Here is an 18,169-nt window from a genome sequence, read left to right on the forward strand (position 1 = left end):
TGTTTTATATTCTCCTGTATTTATCACTGTCTGCTGACCGTATTGGGGCTGATTTTGTTACCCGTAAATTGTTATTAATCAGTTTTTGTGAGCTGGCTTGTGAGGAAAGCTGTCCTAAAAGGCAGAGTATAGATTTACTATGAATGCTTTATGGAAACAAATAGGTCTGTGTGCTGAAACACAAAGACATTCTTACCCCTCAATTCAGCAGAAATGAGAAAATGCCTCTGCTGGATGAAGTGTGTTGTAACATGTTACAGCAAGTGTGCTTTTTCCTGTATAACTATTTTTCATACGCTAATTTATGCAGATATAGTCTTAATTATAGACCTTAAATACATACAGCTACATGACCGACCCGATTTCTTATTCAGATTGACAGCCCTAACATAACACACCTGCACAAACGCATAGACAACTGGGTGCTGGTGATGCAAGCAAGCATGAATTACATTGTAAGCACACTCAAAGAGTACAGTGCTATGCGCCACTGTCTGTGGACAAGCATCACACCCTTCTGTCTGATCCATTTCAGTGGTGGCCCAACCACAGTTTCACATGCTCAGGGGCAGGCCTTACCTTACAGCAAGTGTCCCCCATGAGCAGGGTTTTACCAGTGTTGAAGCAATGATTCCACAACATCAACTTTGTTGGACTGGTCATGTTGTGTGGATGCCTGATTATCGTCTTCCAAAGCAACTACAGTGATACCTCGGGTTACATACGCTTCAGGTTACAGACTCTGCTAACCCAGAAATATTACCTCGGGTTAAGAACTTTGCTTCAGGATGAGAACAGAAATCATGCTCTGGCTGCAGTGGGGGGCCCCATTAGCTAAACTGGTGCCTCAGGTTAAGAACGGACCTCCAGAACAAATTAAATTCTTAACCTGAGGTACCACTGTACTCTATTGGGAACTTAAAAATGGAAAGTGTAATGCTTGTGGTCAACAAAAGAGGTTTAAAGAGTCTCTCAAGGCAAATCTAAAAAAAAGTAGTATAAACACCAACAACTGGGAAACACTGGCCTGCGAGCGCTTCAATTGGAGAACGGCATTACCAAAAGTGACATGGGCTTTGAAGACACCTGAACTCAGGATGAAAGGGAGAAAGGTGCTAAGAGGAAGACACATTTGGCAAACCCTCACTGTGATCGACTCCCACCTGGAAACCTATGTCCCCACTGTGGAAGGACATGTGGATCCAGAAATGGCCTCCATAGGCACTTACGGAATCACTGTTTAAACCGTGTTCATGGAAGACAATCTTCTTCAGCTACGAGGGATCGCCAAAGAAGACTCTTTCTGTTATAGCAACTACTCAGAAAGCAAAGGGGTGAACTCTGGGGCACCAATGTGGTGGAAGCTGGTGCCCTCCCATGCGTGACTATAGTGGTACCTCGGGTTACATACGCTTCAGGTTACAGACTCCGCTAACCCAGAAATAGTGCCTCGGGTTAAGAACTTTGCTTCAGGATGAGAACAGAAATTGTGTTCTGGCGGTGCGGCGGCAGCAGGAGGCCCCATTAGCTAAAGTGGTATCTCAGGTTAAGAACAGTTTCAAGTTAAGAACGGACCTCCAGAATAAATTAAGTTCTTAACCCGAGGTACCACTGTACTCAGAATAAGGTGCCATTGAATTCAAGGCTAGATTACTGCAAGGTGTTATACATGGGGCTGCCTCTGAAGACTGCTCAGAAACTTCAGCCGGTGCGGAATTCACCGGGGCAAGGAGGTTTGAGCATATTACACAGATTCTGGCCCGACTGTACTGGCTGCCAGTTAGTTTCAATGCAAAGTGCTGGTTTGGAAGTATAAAGTCTTAAGCAGCTCAGGACTGCAATACTCCAAGGACTGCCTCTCTCCATATGAACCTACCCTGACCCTGAGATCATCTTCTGAGGCCCTTCTTCGTGTGCCTCCTCCTGAAAAGGTCTGGAGGATGGCAACAGGAGAATGGGCCTTTTGTACAGTGGCTCCCCACTTTCAGGAGCAAGGAGGCTCGCCTGGCACTTTTGCTACATATCTTGAGGTGCCAGGCAAAAATGTTCTCCCAGGCCTTGGGCTGATTAAACAACGCATGGCCTTTTAATAATAATAATAATAATAATAATAATAATAATAATAATAATAATTATTTATTATTTGTACCCCGCCCATCTGGCTGGGTTTCCCCATCCACTCTGGGCGGCTTCCAACAGAGATGAAAAATACACTAAAATGTCACATATTAAAAACTTCCCTGAACAGGGCTGCCTTCAGATGTCTTCTGAATGTCAGGTAGTTGTTTATCGCTTTGACATCTGATGGGAGGGCATTCCACAGGGCGGGCGCCACTACCGAGAAGGCCCTCTGCCTGGTTCCCTGTAACTTGGCCTCTCGCAGTGAGGGAACCGCCAGAAGGCCCTCGGAGCTGGACCTCAGTGTCCGGGCAGAACGATGGGGGAGGAGACGCTCCTTCAGATATACTGGACCGAGGCCATTTAGGGCTTTAAAGGTCAGCACCAACACTTTGAATTGTGCTCGGAAACGTACTGGGAGCCAATGTAGGTCTTTCAAGACCGGTGTTATATGGTCTCGGCGGCCGCTCCCAGTCACCAGTCTAGCTGCCGCATTCTGGATTAGTTGTAGTTTCTGGGTCACCTTCAAAGGTAGCCCCACGTAGAGCGCATAGCAGTAGTCCAAGCGGGAGATAACCAGAGCATGTACCACTCTGGCGAGACAGTCTGCAGGCAGATAGGGTCTCAGCCTACGTACCAGATGGAGCTGGTAAACAGCTGCCCTGGACACAGATTTGACCTGTGCCTCCATGGACAGCTGTGAGTCCAAAATGACTCCCAGGCTGCGCACCTGGTCCTTCAGGGGCACAGTTACCCCATTCAGGACCAGGGAATCCTCCACACCTGCCCGCCTCCTGTCCCCCAAAAACAGTACTTCTGTCTTGTCAGGATTCAACCTCAATCTGTTAGCCGCCATCCATCCTCCAACCGCCTCCAGACACTCACACAGGACCTTCACCGCCTTCACTGGTTCTGATTTAAAAGAGAGGTAGAGCTGGGTATCATCTGCATACTGATGAACGTGTCGGGTGTGTGTGTGTTACTGCTTTTCTGTTATGCATTTCTGTGTTTTTATACTGCAAACCGTGCTGCGTTCTTCAGATGAAAGGTAGAATATAAATTTAATAAACAACAACAACAATAATAATAATAATAATGTGTGCATAGGACTGCAGTCTAAAGCTGCTCCTTGCTGCTGGTGACCTTAGCCATAAATAAATTATCTGTACTTTCGCATTCTTATCCGCACTCAAGTTAAGGCAGTGCAAGCCAAGTAGGTGCAAAATAACAACAACAACAACAACAACAACTATATTTGTACAAGTAACTCCTAAGAAGATCCATAAAAAGCAACTGTGGCAAAAGGAATTGTTTTGAAAATAAGAACTATTTTGGAAAGAAAATAAGAACGGTTTCCTCCTGGCTTGGGGCGCCCTGTTAGTGAAGTCCGCTCCTGTGCTTAGCACCTCTGCCCTGGGTTCTGCTCTTGGTCACGAGAGAGGGTGATTGTTGGTCACACTAAAGCATGGGTAGGCAAACTAAGGCCTGGGGGCTAGATCTGGCCCAATCGCCTTCTAAATCCAGCCCGCAGACGGTCCAGGAATCAGCGTGTTTCTACATGAGTAGAATGTGTCCTTTTATTTAAACTGCATCTCTGGGATATTTGTGGGGCCTGCCTGGCGTTTTTACATTAGCAGAATGTGTGCTTTTATTTAAAATGCACTTCTGGGTTATTTGTGGGGCACAGGAATTCGTACATATTTTTTTTCAAAATATTGTCCGGCGCACCACATGGCCTGAGGGACCATGACCAGCCCACGACTGAAAAAGGTTACTGACCCCTGCACTAAAGGGTGACAGAAAAAGCAACTGTAGCAAAAGGAATTGTTTTGAAAATAAGAAAATAAGAACGGTTTTGTCCTGGCTCAGGGCGCCCTGTTAGTGAAGTCCACCCCTGTGCTTAGCACCCCTGCCCTGGGTTCTGCTCTTGGTCACGAAAGAAGGTGACAGTGTGATGGCTGTTGGTCACACTCAAGGGTGACAGAAAAAGCAACTATAGCAAAAGGAATTCTTTTGAAAATAAGAACTGAAGTCCACCCCTGTGCTTTGCACCGCAGCGCTGGCTTCTGCTCTTGGTCACGAGAGAGGGTGACCAGTGGCTGCTGTTGGTCACGCTAAAGGGACCTGACACCGAGCTTTTCTTCCTCTTCGTCCCCCCTGTCCACGCACCTTAACCCTTCATTTTCTACCCCCCCCCACTTTCTCCCCCCCTGAATATGCTCCCCCGACTCCTCCTCCCTCTGCACGGCCTCCTTTCACCCCCACCAGAGGCGGCGCTTGAAGAGAATGGCGGACAAGAAGGCGGGGGGGGGGGGAGGGAGAGAGAAAGAGAGAAATTCTCACCCGCTCAGCGGCGCGGCGCGGATGGCGGAGCTGGACTGAGGGAACCCGGAAGTCAGCTCCCAACAAGCTAAGGGGGAGGGAGCGCGCCACTCCTGACGTCACGCCGCCGCCCGAGGAGCCGCAGAGATAAGTAGGCGGGGAAAGGGTTAGAGAGGCCCGTGAGGTCACAAATTGCCAGCTGCAAAGCCTCCTCTGTCCCCGCCCCGTCCAGCCTCTCTCTCGCCGGGGGCGGCTGCGATTAAAGCAGCAGCGTGTTCCCCATTCAGGCTACGCGGGGAAAATATTTTATTTATTTACGTATTCATTTATAACCCCAAAAATAATAGGGGAGAAAAAGCGAATATGCAGCAGCGTATTCCCCATTCAGGCTACGCGGGGGAAATATTGTATTTATTCATTCATTCATTCATTTATAACCACAAAAATAATAGGGGCGGGGAGGGGCGATTAAGCAGCAGCGTATTCCCTATTCAGGCTACATGGTGCAAGTCCTTTATTTTTTTTATAATCTAGAAAATAATAGGGGAGAAAAAGCGATTAAACAGCAGCGTATTCCCCATTCAGGCTACGCGGGGGAAATATTGTATTTATTTATTCATTTATAACCCCAAAAATAATAGGGGAGAAAGCGATTAAGCAGTAGCGTATTCCCCATTCAGGCTACGCGGGGGAAATATTGTATTTATTCATTCATTCATTCATTTATAACCACAAAAATAATAGGGGCGGGGAGGAGCGATTAAGCAGCAGCGTATTCCCTATTCAGGCTACATGGTGCAAGTCCTTTATTTTTTTTATAATCTAGAAAATAATAGGGGAGAAAAAGCGATTAAACAGCAGCGTATTCCCCATTCAGGCTACGCGGGGGAAATATTGTATTTATTTATTCATTTATAACCCCAAAAATAATAGGGGAGAAAGCGATTAAGCAGTAGCGTATTCCCCATTCAGGCTACGCGGGGGAAATATTGTATTTATTTATTCATTTATAACCCCAAAAATAATAGGGGAGAAAGCGATTAAGCAGTAGCGTATTCCCCATTCAGGCTACGCGGGGGAAATATTGTATTCATTCATTCATTCATTCATTCATTTATAACCACAAAAATAATAGGGGCGGGGAGGGGCGATTAAGCAGCAGCGTATTCCCTATTCAGGCTACATGGTGCAAATCCTTTATTTTTTTTTATAATCTAGAAAATAATAGGGGGGAAATGTGGTTAAGCAGCAGCATATTCCGCACTCAGGCTATGCGGGGGAAAGCATTCATTCATTCATTCATTCATTCATTGATATCCCGTGTGATTATCTGAATTGCTTGCACTTTGGGGACAGCTGCATATGCAGCTGGGCTACATTGCAGCGAAGGGCCACAGCTCAGCGGCAGGACATCTGCTCTGCGTGCAGAAAGCCCTGGGTTCAGGGCCAGCCCACTCAAAGAAGTGCATTTTCCACTGTTGCTGCGGTGGTGGCAGCAGCAGCAGCAGCAGCAGCTGTGCCACGCTCCTTGGAGGCTGGATCTGCCACCTGGCCTCAGTGAATAGAAAGTGCTACTCTCAACCCTAGGGAGAAAATGGGGGGGGGGGGGACGACGACGACACCAAAGGTGAGATGTTCTGGAAGCTCTGCAAACTCAGCATCTTAGTAATCAAGTGTAATAAAAAACAACAACCAAGGTCTTATATCTATATAATAAATGTTCATAAATGTACCAAACAAGCACGTACATAGATATGTGGACCACATGTCTGGAGCAGCACGGGAGGACCGCCCTGAAACCATTTTGACTCCCCAACTGACCAAATGTTTTCTCTGCAAGGAGCGGGGGGGGGGGGGAGCCTTCCCATTGTCTCAGGAATTGGGTAATCACCATTTCAAAGGAATGGGCAGACTACCAGGAAAGCAATCAGATAAGGCGTGATCAGATAACCTGACAGACAGGAAAAACAAGAACATTCACATTTCTGTTGTAGACCACCTTTTCTGTGATGTATGTATGATGTATGGAGCGGTGGTCTTGAGCGCCAGGGCAGGGAATTTAAAATGTCTACGTGGGTGGCACTGTGGGGTAAACCACAGAGCCTAGGGCTTGCCAATCAGAAGGTCGGTGGTTCGAATCCCCATGACGTGGTGAGCTCCCGTTGCTCGGTCCCTGCTCCTGCCAACCTAGCAGTTCGAAAGCATGTCAAAGTGCAAGTAGATAAATACAGTGGTACCTCAGGTTACGTACGCTTCAGGTTACAGACTCCGCTAACCCAAAAATAGTGCTTCAGGTTAAGAACTTTGCTTCAGGATGAGAACAGAAATCGTGCTCCAGTGGCGCGGCGGCAGCAGGAGGCCCCATTAGCTAAAGTGGTGCTTCAGGTTAAGAACAGTTTCAGGTTAAGAACAGACCTCCGTCCTTTGACGTGCTTTTGAACTGCTAGGTTGGCAGGAGCAGGGACCGAGCAACGGGAGCTCACCCCCTCACGGGGATTTGAACCGCCGACCTTCTGATCAGCAAGTCCTAGGCTCTGTAGTTTAACCCACAGCGCTACCCGCGTCCCTTTTAATCCTGGTGTTACATGCACCCGATGTTATATCTGTGCCATAGGCGCCCCCCAATAATTTAAGAAAATTATTACCGTAAATTTCGCTCTATAACACGCAGATTTTTTCTCCTAAAAAGTAAGGGGAAATGTCTGTGCGTGTTATTGAGCGAATGTGTGGTCTCTGGAGCTGACTCGCCGGAGCGCAGGAGCAAAAATAGGCAAAAATAAGATCGGGCGGTCGGGCGGAGGGAAGGCAGAAGCTGCTGCTTTCCTGCATTCTGCCTCAGGGTCTTACTGCCCACCCACTTCTGTTGCTGCGTTTGCTCAAACTCAACAAAGAGCAGGGAATCCCCTGCCCTCCTGGCAAGCAGAGGGTTAAGGAAAGGATCGAGTCCTTCCTTCTAATTCTTTCCTAGTCACACTGCGTGCAGGCTCCAGCCCACCACCTCCTCCTCTCCGTGCTCTAGGGACTCGCAGGCAGCCGAAAAACAGCTGGGAGAGAGAGAGAGGGCTGGCTTGGGGGAGGACTTTTGCCTTCTTTTCCTCCCCCCCACCCCGTTAAACTCCTCCCCTGCATTCTTAGCCAGCTGCTTCTCCGCACACCCCTCTTGTGCTTCTTGTCCCTTCTGTGTTTTTCCTTCCCTCCCCATTTAAAGCGTGGTGACAAAGCATGGATCCACATGGATCCTCAGGATTTTTGCATTGGGTCACCCCAAATTCACCATCAGATCACATAGCATGTCCATGGCTACATCTTGCACCAAAAAAATCACGCACCCACTGTTGCCTAGGGTCACAGTGGTGCAAAAACGTGGTTACAAAGCATGGATCCACATGGATCCTCAGGATTTTTGCATTGGGCTACTCCAAACTCACTGTCAGATATTAAAAATCTTTATAAAATAGAGAATTAAATACATACAGAATGTTAATTTTTCAGTTTCGAAATATTAGTACTAGTTTAGTACTGTATTTCTATATTACTATAGTACTGTATTAGTTATTTTCAAATACTTAAATATTTTTAGGGTGTAAGACCCAATTAAAGCCCGTTATTTACATACAGTATTACAGTATTTACATACAGTATTAGGCATACTGTATTAACTTTATTAACTGTATTAAAGCATTAACTTTGAGATATTATTTTTATTTAATGAGCCCTCAGCCTTATTCAAAGTAAGCTTAAATTAGCTATTTCACTTATTAATCAAAGTGCTATTACTGTGCGACAGCAATATTTTATGTTTTATTCTTTTAATGATAGTTTAGGATTTATTTAAATATCATTTCAGTCTTTTCAGAGCTATATATTCACTGCTCTGTAATAGTCTATAAGCATAATTGTTACTGTAAATTAAATTAGCTTTTTACGAAAATACCGTGCGTGTTTATGTTTTGTTTCTTTTTTCAAAGCCAAAAAGTGTTTCAGGCTTGTCGAGTTTCCCGGAGTGTGGAGTTATAGAGAGTCGAGTTTTCGGGGTTCTAATGTTGATCATATGACTCTAAAATACTTTAAAAAAACTTTAAAACTCACTAATTTTCATCTAAAATTTAGAAAACTTCCCGGGGCAGGACCCCGGTATGGCCCCCCCCCAATATTTTTTATAAGTCGGCGCCCCTGATCTGTGCTGTCTGATATTAGTTTTATTCCTGGGGTCTTTTGTAAGTAGGTTTGGGAGCTTCGTGAGAGGCTGTGAAGTGGGATACAGTTATTTTACAGACGTAAATGTGAACTGCTTTGAACTCCCCCTGGCTTGTATGAGTGCTAAACATGAGATAACAAAAAATGTTAGCTAACGAAAAGGGTACCTTTCAGAGGAATGCATTTAATAGTATTCCTTATAAACAACAATAGTACTTTATAAAGTGCTCTAGATAATATACAGCAATATTCACAAAAGGACAATCATTCATCCTCCTCTTCATCCCCTTCGCCTTCTTCAGCTGAACTCCTGCAAATGAAAAGTGAAGGCGAGGTTAAAATTGAACTAGTTGAACTGGATTCTACTCCGTCGAGTGTTGCAAACTTTCTCCCCAGTGCCACTGCTGCGGCAGACTAAGAACTGGGAACTGCCTTTTTGTTCTGTAGTGCTGTTTCCCCTTTTCAATTCCCCTTTTGAAAGACGGATGCCTACAATTTCTGGCATCAGAGAGGCTGTGTCTCTGAATATCAGCGCTGGGAATCAGAAATGGAGAGGGTGCCACTGAACTCAGGTCCCGCTAGCGAGTTTCGCATCAGCATCTGGCTGGTGTGAACAAGATGGTGGCCTTTGTCCCGAGCTCTCCTGGGCACATTGACAACACAAGAATTACCGTATTTTTCACTCTATAAGACACACCAGACCACAAGACGCACCTAGTTTTTGGAGGAGGAAAACAAGAAAAAAAATATTCTGAATCTCAGAAGCCAGAGCAGCAAGAGGGATTGCTGTGCAGCGAAAGCAGCAATCCCTCTTGCTGTTCTGGCTTCCGGGATAGCTGCACAGCCTGCATTAGCTCCATAAGATGCACACACATTTCCCCTTACTTTTTAGGAGGGAAACAGTGAGTCTTATAGAGCAAAAAATACGGTATTCTGAGGCTCTGTACACCCACCCACACCTTCAAAGCTCATTCAGAGCACAGTCTTCCAAAGAATTAAGGGAGCTGTAGTTTGCTAAGGGTTGCTGGAAATTGTAACTCCGTGATGGGTAAACTACAGCCTTGTTATGGACTGACCAGGCATTCAATAAGAGCACCGCCAAACCAGAGGGCTCCATGCTTCAGTAAAATCTGGAGGAGAGGAAAGGCTCAGCCAGGGACAGGGACAAAAGATTTAGACCTTCAACCCAGATGGTGGTCAGGCACGGGACCTCAGCTATACCTTATCATGATCACCACCACTGAAATTGGCACTGCTTCTTCGCCACTCTATATTGCCTGCCCACCAGACACATCCTAGCACTATCACCCAATGTCACTATACAGCTGGGAGATTAGGACCACAAATAAGAAACAAGGACACTGTGGTGGGTGAATCCTTCACTGTTAGGTGAAAGGCAGTAATTTCACAAAAACTCTCCTTATCTCCTTTTGGAAGGGGCGGGCTGTACATTTAACAGCTGGTGGCCTGCAGAAATTCAGTATAGTTATTAAAGGTGTACGAGGCCTTGCCATTAAAATAATAATAATAAGGTAGCAGCTGTATGTGGCAGGGGATAAGAGACCCACGCAATCTGGTACAAAAAGAGAAAAAAGGTCTGCAATCCGCAGTGGAACCAATGCTTTCTTTTTGGAGCTACCCAGGGGACATAGTCATGTCTCAATCCTGTGTATGCTCACTTAAGAGCAAGTCCCATTGGAACATACCTTTGAAACAACATGAATGGGATGAGGATGCACATTTTCATATAGACACACCTGTTCTGCAACAGGCAGGCCACAGACCACATCTAGCCTACCTACGGAAATGTTCCAAACTGGTCCCGCTTCTTTGCTCGGTTCCCTGCAATCTTTTCCTGTGATTTGCCAGCATGAACCAATTCTGGCCTGCTAGTTTGGTTTATGATGCTGCAGGTATATATACACTACGCATCTTGCGGTACCTAAACACAGCCTCCTAAGGTGGCATTATTGATGCTGTTGCAAGACCTTTGTTGGCAAACTTGGGCAGAGATAACAGACTAGTGTTTGTAGAGCAGGAATATTTTAGCATAAACTTAGGAACAGGTTCTGGCGGGGTGGGGGTTGGGAATGCAAATTATACAACCACCTGGGGGTTGATGTTCTGTGCATATATGTATGTGTTGCTTTTAGTGAAGGTTAAGCAGAAGTAGGCTTTGGCTGGCTGGCAACCATGTTTACAACAAGGATCTCTTGGAGGAAGCAGAAATCCTAAGCAAGTCCCTGGATTTGGTCCCAGGGGGCACTAGCTGCTGATATCTACAGGGGAAGGAGTCTAAATCTCCCCCATTTGTAGTTAGAAGAGCTAGTAAGTGTGCAGAAAGAAAAGAACAAGCAAATATAACAAGCAAATACAAACACTACCCAATGTCTCCGAGATGGACTTCCTAAAAGAGAGGAGATCTAAACCTAGATCTGATAGAGGAAAACCGATTCATATGCTCAAAAAAAAATTAGTACTGATTCCAACCCAGTACTCTTTTTTTGGTAAAAAAGAAAAGAGAGGGGAAAAGAGGTGCGGGTACTTATATCTTGATAAACAGGCTGGTTGGCTGGAATACCATCAAATATACAAAATATTTAAACAAGATAAAAAGATTGGATTTGATAATCAGCCCTCTAAACTCGAAACAGAATTGATAAATAATAAAATCAGGGTAATTTCGAGAATATATCGACTCCTACTGGAATGGGAAGTTAAGGAGGAGGAGGTTAAGGCAACAATGGTTAGATGGGCACAGGACATTGGACGTCCAATAATGATCGCCGAATGGGAATTGCTTTGGAGAACTAATATGATAAACAGGCTGTAGGTGTCTCAGCACAAAATGACTGCTGGCAGTGCAGTATTCCACACCATCACAAGAATCACTGTCTTTAGCCACATACAGCTTTGTTACAAATACCCATGGCTATTGTTGAGAAGCACTGATTAACTGAGGTTCTGCCTCCCTCCAGCAGAAGTCTCCCCCCCCAAACCAAAGCCTGCCCCCTGCATGCTCCTAGGGGGTATTTCCCCCAAAGAAGCTCAACAGATTTACGGGGCAACAACTTTGGGCTGCTCTCCCCAACAAAAATCATGGCTACACCCATGCAAATACCCTGTATTCCTAAATAAGTCTTAAGAGGAAGAGATATCCAGGGAAAACTCCTTGCCCTACCACATGACTTTTATCAGTTCAGAACTAGAGATGGAGAATAGTTATTTTCAGAGAGATGAAGGCAGGTAGTTTGAAACTGGTGCTGCTGCTCAGAATGTGTGCACATTTTTGCCTCTAGCCAAACAGGTTTTGCAGGTTTTTGTATTGCCTAATGCACGCACACACACACACTTGCAAAACCTGCTCAATCAGAGAGTGGGAAACACAAGAAATCTGGGGTGGGAAGCCTCTTTCTGAACACTTCCAACTCTTTCTTCCCCCTGCTTGTCTCTAGGTTTTAAGTTTCCAGTGGTTCTCCTGACTTGTCTTTAAACAAATATATACTGGAGATTTAAAAACAAAACCTAAAACAAAAATGGAAAGAAGCCTCCCATTTGCTTAGAGAGAGTTGCAGAACACCCTATGTCTGATTTGCAAAGAAGCCACAGAATGCAATTCTGCCAGAAACATGTCATGTGCGTGAAAATGTGGCGGGGAAGAAATTGTTCCTTTGCACAGCGCTTGCGAAATGTCTGGCGCTACAGTGCCAGAAAGACCAAAACCTTCATGCCAAACAGAATAAAAGACGGAAAGCCAATGGGAATGGCTGCTGATCAAAGGAAGGGGGCTGGGCGGGAGGAAATCATCTCCAGATATTATGAAGCAAATAAATGTTTCGACTTCTGAGCCTCTACGTTAAATGGAAAAAAAATATCCATCACATGCCACCCAGGACTGCCTCTGCTCCACAACTTACTCCCCAACCCCTCCACCATTTTCTTTCCTCCACAGCTCAGTTCCTTTCTCCTTTCCCAGCAATGCATGGTGTTTCATTTTGTTCCTAACAATAACTACATTAATAAGGTAGGAAAACCTTTCCACAATTATCTGTGCTTTGAAGATCGTGAATCTGCAATAGGATGCATTATGTAGCCCAGCTAAAAAAATCAAACAATCTGAAGGAGGGGTGGGAAAACTTATATCTGATTGAAAGCAACCTTTGGGGCACATACGGCGGTGCTGGGTCGGGTCAGAGAAAGAGTAGGAAAAGCATTAAGTGCAAGGTTTGCAAAGTAGGTGAGTTTCTGCCTGCACTCACACAATCCTATCCGCCATCCAGAGAACCAAGAATCCCAAGGGCCAGATATCTGGCCTCTGGGCTTGAGGTTTGCCCACCTCTGGTTTGAATGGAAGAAGGGACTGACTCTGGTGCTACTTACGGTTTCTTTGACCCACTATCGTCTTCTCCTCCTGAAGACCTGATGAGCAAGAGAGAAAAGCAGGAGTTATGTCACAGCAGCTGATCAGTACATCCCTTCCTTCCTTCCTTCCTTCCCTCCCTCCTGTTATGTACTGAAGTTCTCACCCTGGGCCAGCAGGGGGATACTGTAGATAGTTATGCAAATGAAGGATCGAAAGTGACGCTCAGTGATTGGATAGTTTTAGCAGGGGGATACTGTAGATAGCTATGCAAATGAAGGATCGAAAGTGACGTTCAGTGATTGGATAGTTTTAGAAAGTTGCTACAGTAACGTTGTACTGGAGCTCTATATAAGCAGGCTGACTGAGCCCTTCAGTTCAGTTCTGTTCTGGCCTCTGAATAAAGAAGAGCTGTTTGAAGAATCGCTGTGTCGTCTGATATGTTCACCCACAACTTAATACCTCCCTCTCCTAAATTGCAGCTGTGTGTGCTTTTACTCCATGTCATGTTCATGGCCATATTTGGGGCAGTGGAAAAGGGCAACTTTTGGATTCCAATCACAGTAGGCAGATGAAAAGGGGACAAGGTTATGCAACAGAACAAAATTTCAGACAGCAATGCAACCGTTGCTGAAATCCCCTCTTCTGCATAGCTAGAAACCTTGTCCTCTTTTTGCTTCTGGACATTCCTAATTCCCAAAGTGTGGAAGCAGAGTTGCTGTTCCCTTGGAGCTTGAAGCAAACTGAGTGCTGCGAAATAACCCACATATCTGAGCACTTTCTGATTGACCCACTCACTGTTAGAAACGGAGATATGAAAGCGAGGAGCTAAATGGCACCTTAAAACCTAGGTTGTGGGCACAACAACGGAATGCCTAGGCGCTCTTTTTTTTATAGCAAGAACACAAAGCTGAAAATGAATGAACTGCAGCTAAAATATTATGTTCGTTTTTCACATGGTCTAGCCTCTCCCCTGACCACCCCCGTAATATTATTAAGAGGGTCTCTTCTCCAGTCTTCAGAGAGTAGCTGGAAGTGGGGAGGCAGAAATAGGTTCTCCTTTCCTTCCACTCTGCAGTTTTAATCTGAAATCTTAGGTGCAGCACTGCGCCCGGAGCTCAGAAACTGCTCACACTAATGAAATTCCATGTCGCAAAACACACCTAGAACAATGGGAATTTTGAACACTGGACCCTCTTCCCTTCCCTAATCTGATTATCTAATCTAAACTGGTCTTAAAAACTGAAGGCTGTTCAGGAGCAGTAGACTTTCGCCACTAAGATATCCCGTCCTAAAAACTTGGGAGCGGGGGACTCAAAGCAATCCCCCCCCCCCATTTGCCTCGTTACAGATTAAGTTCTTTTATTCCTATGTTTTTTGGAGAACAGATCCCTTCTCTTATTCTCCCCCCCTTTTTTTTAGGAAGAAGAAAATGTGCTACAGTGGCATGCAAAGCATCCTGTATTAAGTTTGTGGGGGGAGGGAGGGAGAAGAGTGGAGATGTGCATATCTGGTGTATTTTTAATATATATAATCTGGTGAGGCTTTCCTCTAGCAGACTGCCTTACAGACCAGCTGTTAAAAACCCCAAACATTTGCTAGTTACTTACTCTGGCTTCGGAGCTGGAGGTGGGGGTTCTGGCGCCCTGATTAAGAGTTAAAAAGGAGATGTTAAAGAGGGTCTGCTGCATCTAGGCCATCTTCCTTCCTCAATATACTTGTTTTTGGTACTGCAAGATGCTTTGATTAATTCGATAACCTAAGCAACCATTGCCTCTTTTGCCCGAGACATCCTATGCATCTTCAGATACAGTCGTACCTTGCAAGTCAAACAGAATGTGTTCCGGAAGTCCGTTCGACTTCCAAAACGTTTGAAAACCAAAGCACTGCTTCTGATTGGCTGCAGGAAGCTCCTGCAGCCAATCGGAAGCCGCGGAAGCCCCGTCGGATGTTTGGCTTCCAAAAATACCGGTAGTTCGCAAAACGGAACAGTCACTTCTGGGTTTGTGGCGTTCGGGAGCCAAACCGTTCAACTTGCAAGGCATTCAGGACCCAAGGTACAATTGTAAAGTCAAATCTTGGTTGTCAAACGTAATCCCTTCCAGAAGACTGTTTGACTTCTGAAATGTTTGACAGCCAAGGCGTGGCGGTTGCAAGAGCTTATTGTACTCAAGCAGAAGCTGCTGCGTCAGATGTTCCGCTTCCAAAAAACATTTGAAAACCGGAGCATTTACTTCTGGGTTTTCAGCTTTCGGGAGCCAAAACATACGACAACGGAGGTGTTCAGGAACCGAGGTTTGACTGTCCTTCAAGGAAACTTTCCCCACAAGGCTGATTCCTAGTTCCATATTCAATATGCCTGTGCATAGCTGTCAACTTACAGATTTGAAAATAAGGGACCAGCAGCCTCGAAAATAAGGGATCAGCAGCCAAAATAAGGGATTTTGCTATTGTAAAGAGTTACATACATTTGTAGGATTGACAGATGCTGTCAATCCAGCATGAGGCGGTTGTGGCGCCGCAGCGGCTGCTGAAGCGCCGCCCTTCTGCGTCCCTCCCCATCCCCTCCTCTTCCTCCTCCCTCAGGCTGCCTCCTCAGCTGCCGCCACCGCTGCCGCCTCCGGGCTTACGGGTGGCGTGGGCGAGAGTCTCTCACCCTCCCCCCACTCGGGCGGGGAAGGGCCGATGGAACTCCTCGCGCCAGGATGACGATGCCAGTGCACTCTCTCTCTCACGGCAGAGGACCCCGAGCCACTGCTTCCCTCCCGAGCTGGGCGAGCATGAAACCCGGGAAATTTAAGGGACATCATCAATAAGGGACAGCAGTGGGACACGGCGCTGGGATAAGGGAGTTTCCCGCCAAATAAGGGATGGTTGACAGCTATGAGCCTGTGTCACATGCAAATTAATAAGGATTGAGATGCGTGCACCCCACTTTGGATCAACTCAAATGGCAAACTCCGACACAACAGAGACTGCTCTGAATAAGACCAGCTAGCATAATCTACGGCCTTATCTTTTTGTTTTTGTGTAGGCCAATACAGGTCACTGGATGGGCAAGCACCCAGATCCTCGTTCCGTTATTAAAAACGCTTTGGCATAAATCCCCCGTCCGTTTTTGGTTTCTGCCTGTATTGAGAAAAGGATTGCCACAGGGACAGCATGCCTGAGAATGACTTGGGGAAAATTAAGCACCGGACCAGACATATGAGGCCATTTGGTAGGAGACAGACAGCCTCCAGATGGCATGGATATGTTGTTTGGGATAATGCCTCACCCCATCTGCTTATTCACTGATACAGTCTTCTTTAGCAGTTGTTGGTTTGGGGGCAGCAGATCTGAGATTGCACCAGAATGAAGCAGTGGTCTGGACCTGATCTACACGTTTTCACACATGGAAGCATCTCCTGACTGTTGAGATGTATCATTTGGGATACATCAAAGCTTATTTTAGGGAGTACTTTGGGCTGGACAGAGTGCAGGTGCATCTCAAAGAGACTCGTGGAGGTCTGTGATACGGGGTAGCCCCATGCTTGTTTTGGAGTGCAGAGGGATGCAAACTTTATGTACTGAGTTGAATAGGATCCAAAAGGCAGCAGTCTGATTGGTCCACAGGAGCCACCCAATCCAGCTCCAGGTGGAAGTGAATCCGCAACCAGATTGGCCTACAGGTGAATCCCGGAATTACCCAATCAAATGGGGCCCATTGTGTAAATAATGTATATAAAGCAGACATTCTGGGGGAACTTCCATTCCTCCTCACCACCATGAGCTGAATAAAGAGCATGAAATCCACTCTCGACTCCGAGTATATTTCAGTTGGAATAAGGAACTGGGGCAGCGGGGTGGGGTGGGGGGAGAGAACCAACTTTAGCTTGGTTCCATAATACACCCGCACCACATAGATCTAGTCTGTAGTAGAGCTGCATCAATTGATTGGCATAAGATTCAGGGCATTAATTTTATAATGAAATGATTTTAGAATGTTGTACTCTTTTATTGTTGTTAGCCGCCCTGAGCCCGGCTTCGGCTGGGGAGGGCGGGATATAAATAAAATTTATTATTATTATTTATTATTATTATTATAGATGAAAGAAAGTGCTTCTTCGTCGCACGGCATGGAATTAACTCATGGAATTCATTGCTGCCACATGCTGTGGAATGCTTAATGGAAGTCCCATGATTAATGAAAGCCCCATGCGCCGAGGCAGCATATTTCGTTATCATGGTTAATGTAGTAACACCTTCCATGCGCGTGGTGCATTGCAGGGAATGAGAGGGGCAGGTCTCTGCCCCAGGGAACTTACAATCTATAACAGACACAAAGGAGACAAAAGAGGAAGCAGAGGGAATGGAGAAAGTGGGAAAAGAAGAACACGGAAACACTTCAGTGTGGAATGTGGGGTTCTTCGAAAAGCAGCATCTCTTCAGGATTTCAGGCAAGAGTCTAAAATCAGGGCAAAAATGTTGATTCGCACCAACCTCTCTCTCTCCATTAATCTAGGGACACCTACTCAATGACTTTCCCATCCCAGTATTGTCCCAAATCTTTCCCCCTTTATACCTGGAAAGTCCAAAACAGCCAGGATAAACAACAACAACAACAACAACAACTCACATTCAAAGGGGAAAAGATTTGGGACAACCTGAGGGGGGGTGTCCACTTTTGCTCTGGTGTGGACAGGCCCTTAAATACACTGGGACACAGAATACCCTACATTCGGATGTTGTGCAGGAGGCAGTAGACCAGGAGCGCAACAGATCTGCTTAAGTATGATTCAGATGCCAAGCAGCTCAGGTGTCTTCCTGGTGGAGCTGTCAACCCTCTAGGTTGTATCCTAATGCCTAGCTGCAAGAGGAAAAAGTTAGAGCCAAGGCTGATAATTTTGCGGTTGCATAATAATACTCACAGTTTCTTTGAACTGGCCTTTTTAACAGGGGGCTCTTCAACTCTGTCAAAGCAAGAAAAACAGAGGTTAAGGGAAGTCGATTGCACCCAAGGATTGCGCTCCCTTCACTCTTCTCCGTGTCATCACACAAAAAGCCGGCTCCAAATATAGCAATTTTTTTGATTTATTTATGTCCTAGATAGGTGTGTTGTAAAATTGGGCACAGGGGAAAGTACCGTATTTTTCGCTCTATAGGACGCACCCGACCATGGGACGCACCTTG

At 45.8% G+C, this 18,169-nt stretch overlaps 2 protein-coding genes across 4 annotated transcripts in view; both read right to left on the minus strand.

The window, feature by feature from the left end:
• The window catches only part of PLEKHM1 (pleckstrin homology and RUN domain containing M1), a 44,527-nt gene extending 39,964 nt beyond the window's left edge, over window positions 1–4,563 (minus strand). For 2 of the 3 annotated variants that reach the window (XM_083709129.1, XM_083709130.1), the window contains exon 1: window positions 4,462–4,563. The gene's annotated coding sequence lies outside the window, so the exon portion shown is untranslated. Of the gene's footprint in view, window positions 1–4,383; window positions 4,417–4,461 lie in introns of those variants that run through there. The other variant, XM_083709131.1, reaches the window with a different exon arrangement.
• A 4,238-nt stretch (window positions 4,564–8,801) lies between these two features.
• Window positions 8,802–18,169, minus strand: part of LOC310829956 (leucine-rich repeat-containing protein 37A-like) — a 38,329-nt gene continuing 28,961 nt past the window's right edge. Inside the window, exons 15-18 of the mRNA XM_083709177.1 lie at window positions 17,908–17,949; window positions 14,608–14,643; window positions 13,018–13,056; window positions 8,802–8,947 (exon numbers count right to left, since the gene is read on the minus strand). Of these exons, the coding sequence (XP_083565303.1) occupies window positions 8,902–8,947; window positions 13,018–13,056; window positions 14,608–14,643; window positions 17,908–17,949 (163 nt within the window). The 3' untranslated portion in view covers window positions 8,802–8,901. The remainder of the gene's footprint in view (window positions 8,948–13,017; window positions 13,057–14,607; window positions 14,644–17,907; window positions 17,950–18,169) is intronic.

Source organism: Podarcis gaigeae (genome assembly GCF_964106915.1).
Source record: "Podarcis gaigeae genome assembly, chromosome: 13".
In the NCBI taxonomy this organism is placed as follows: Eukaryota; Metazoa; Chordata; class Lepidosauria; order Squamata; family Lacertidae; genus Podarcis; species Podarcis gaigeae.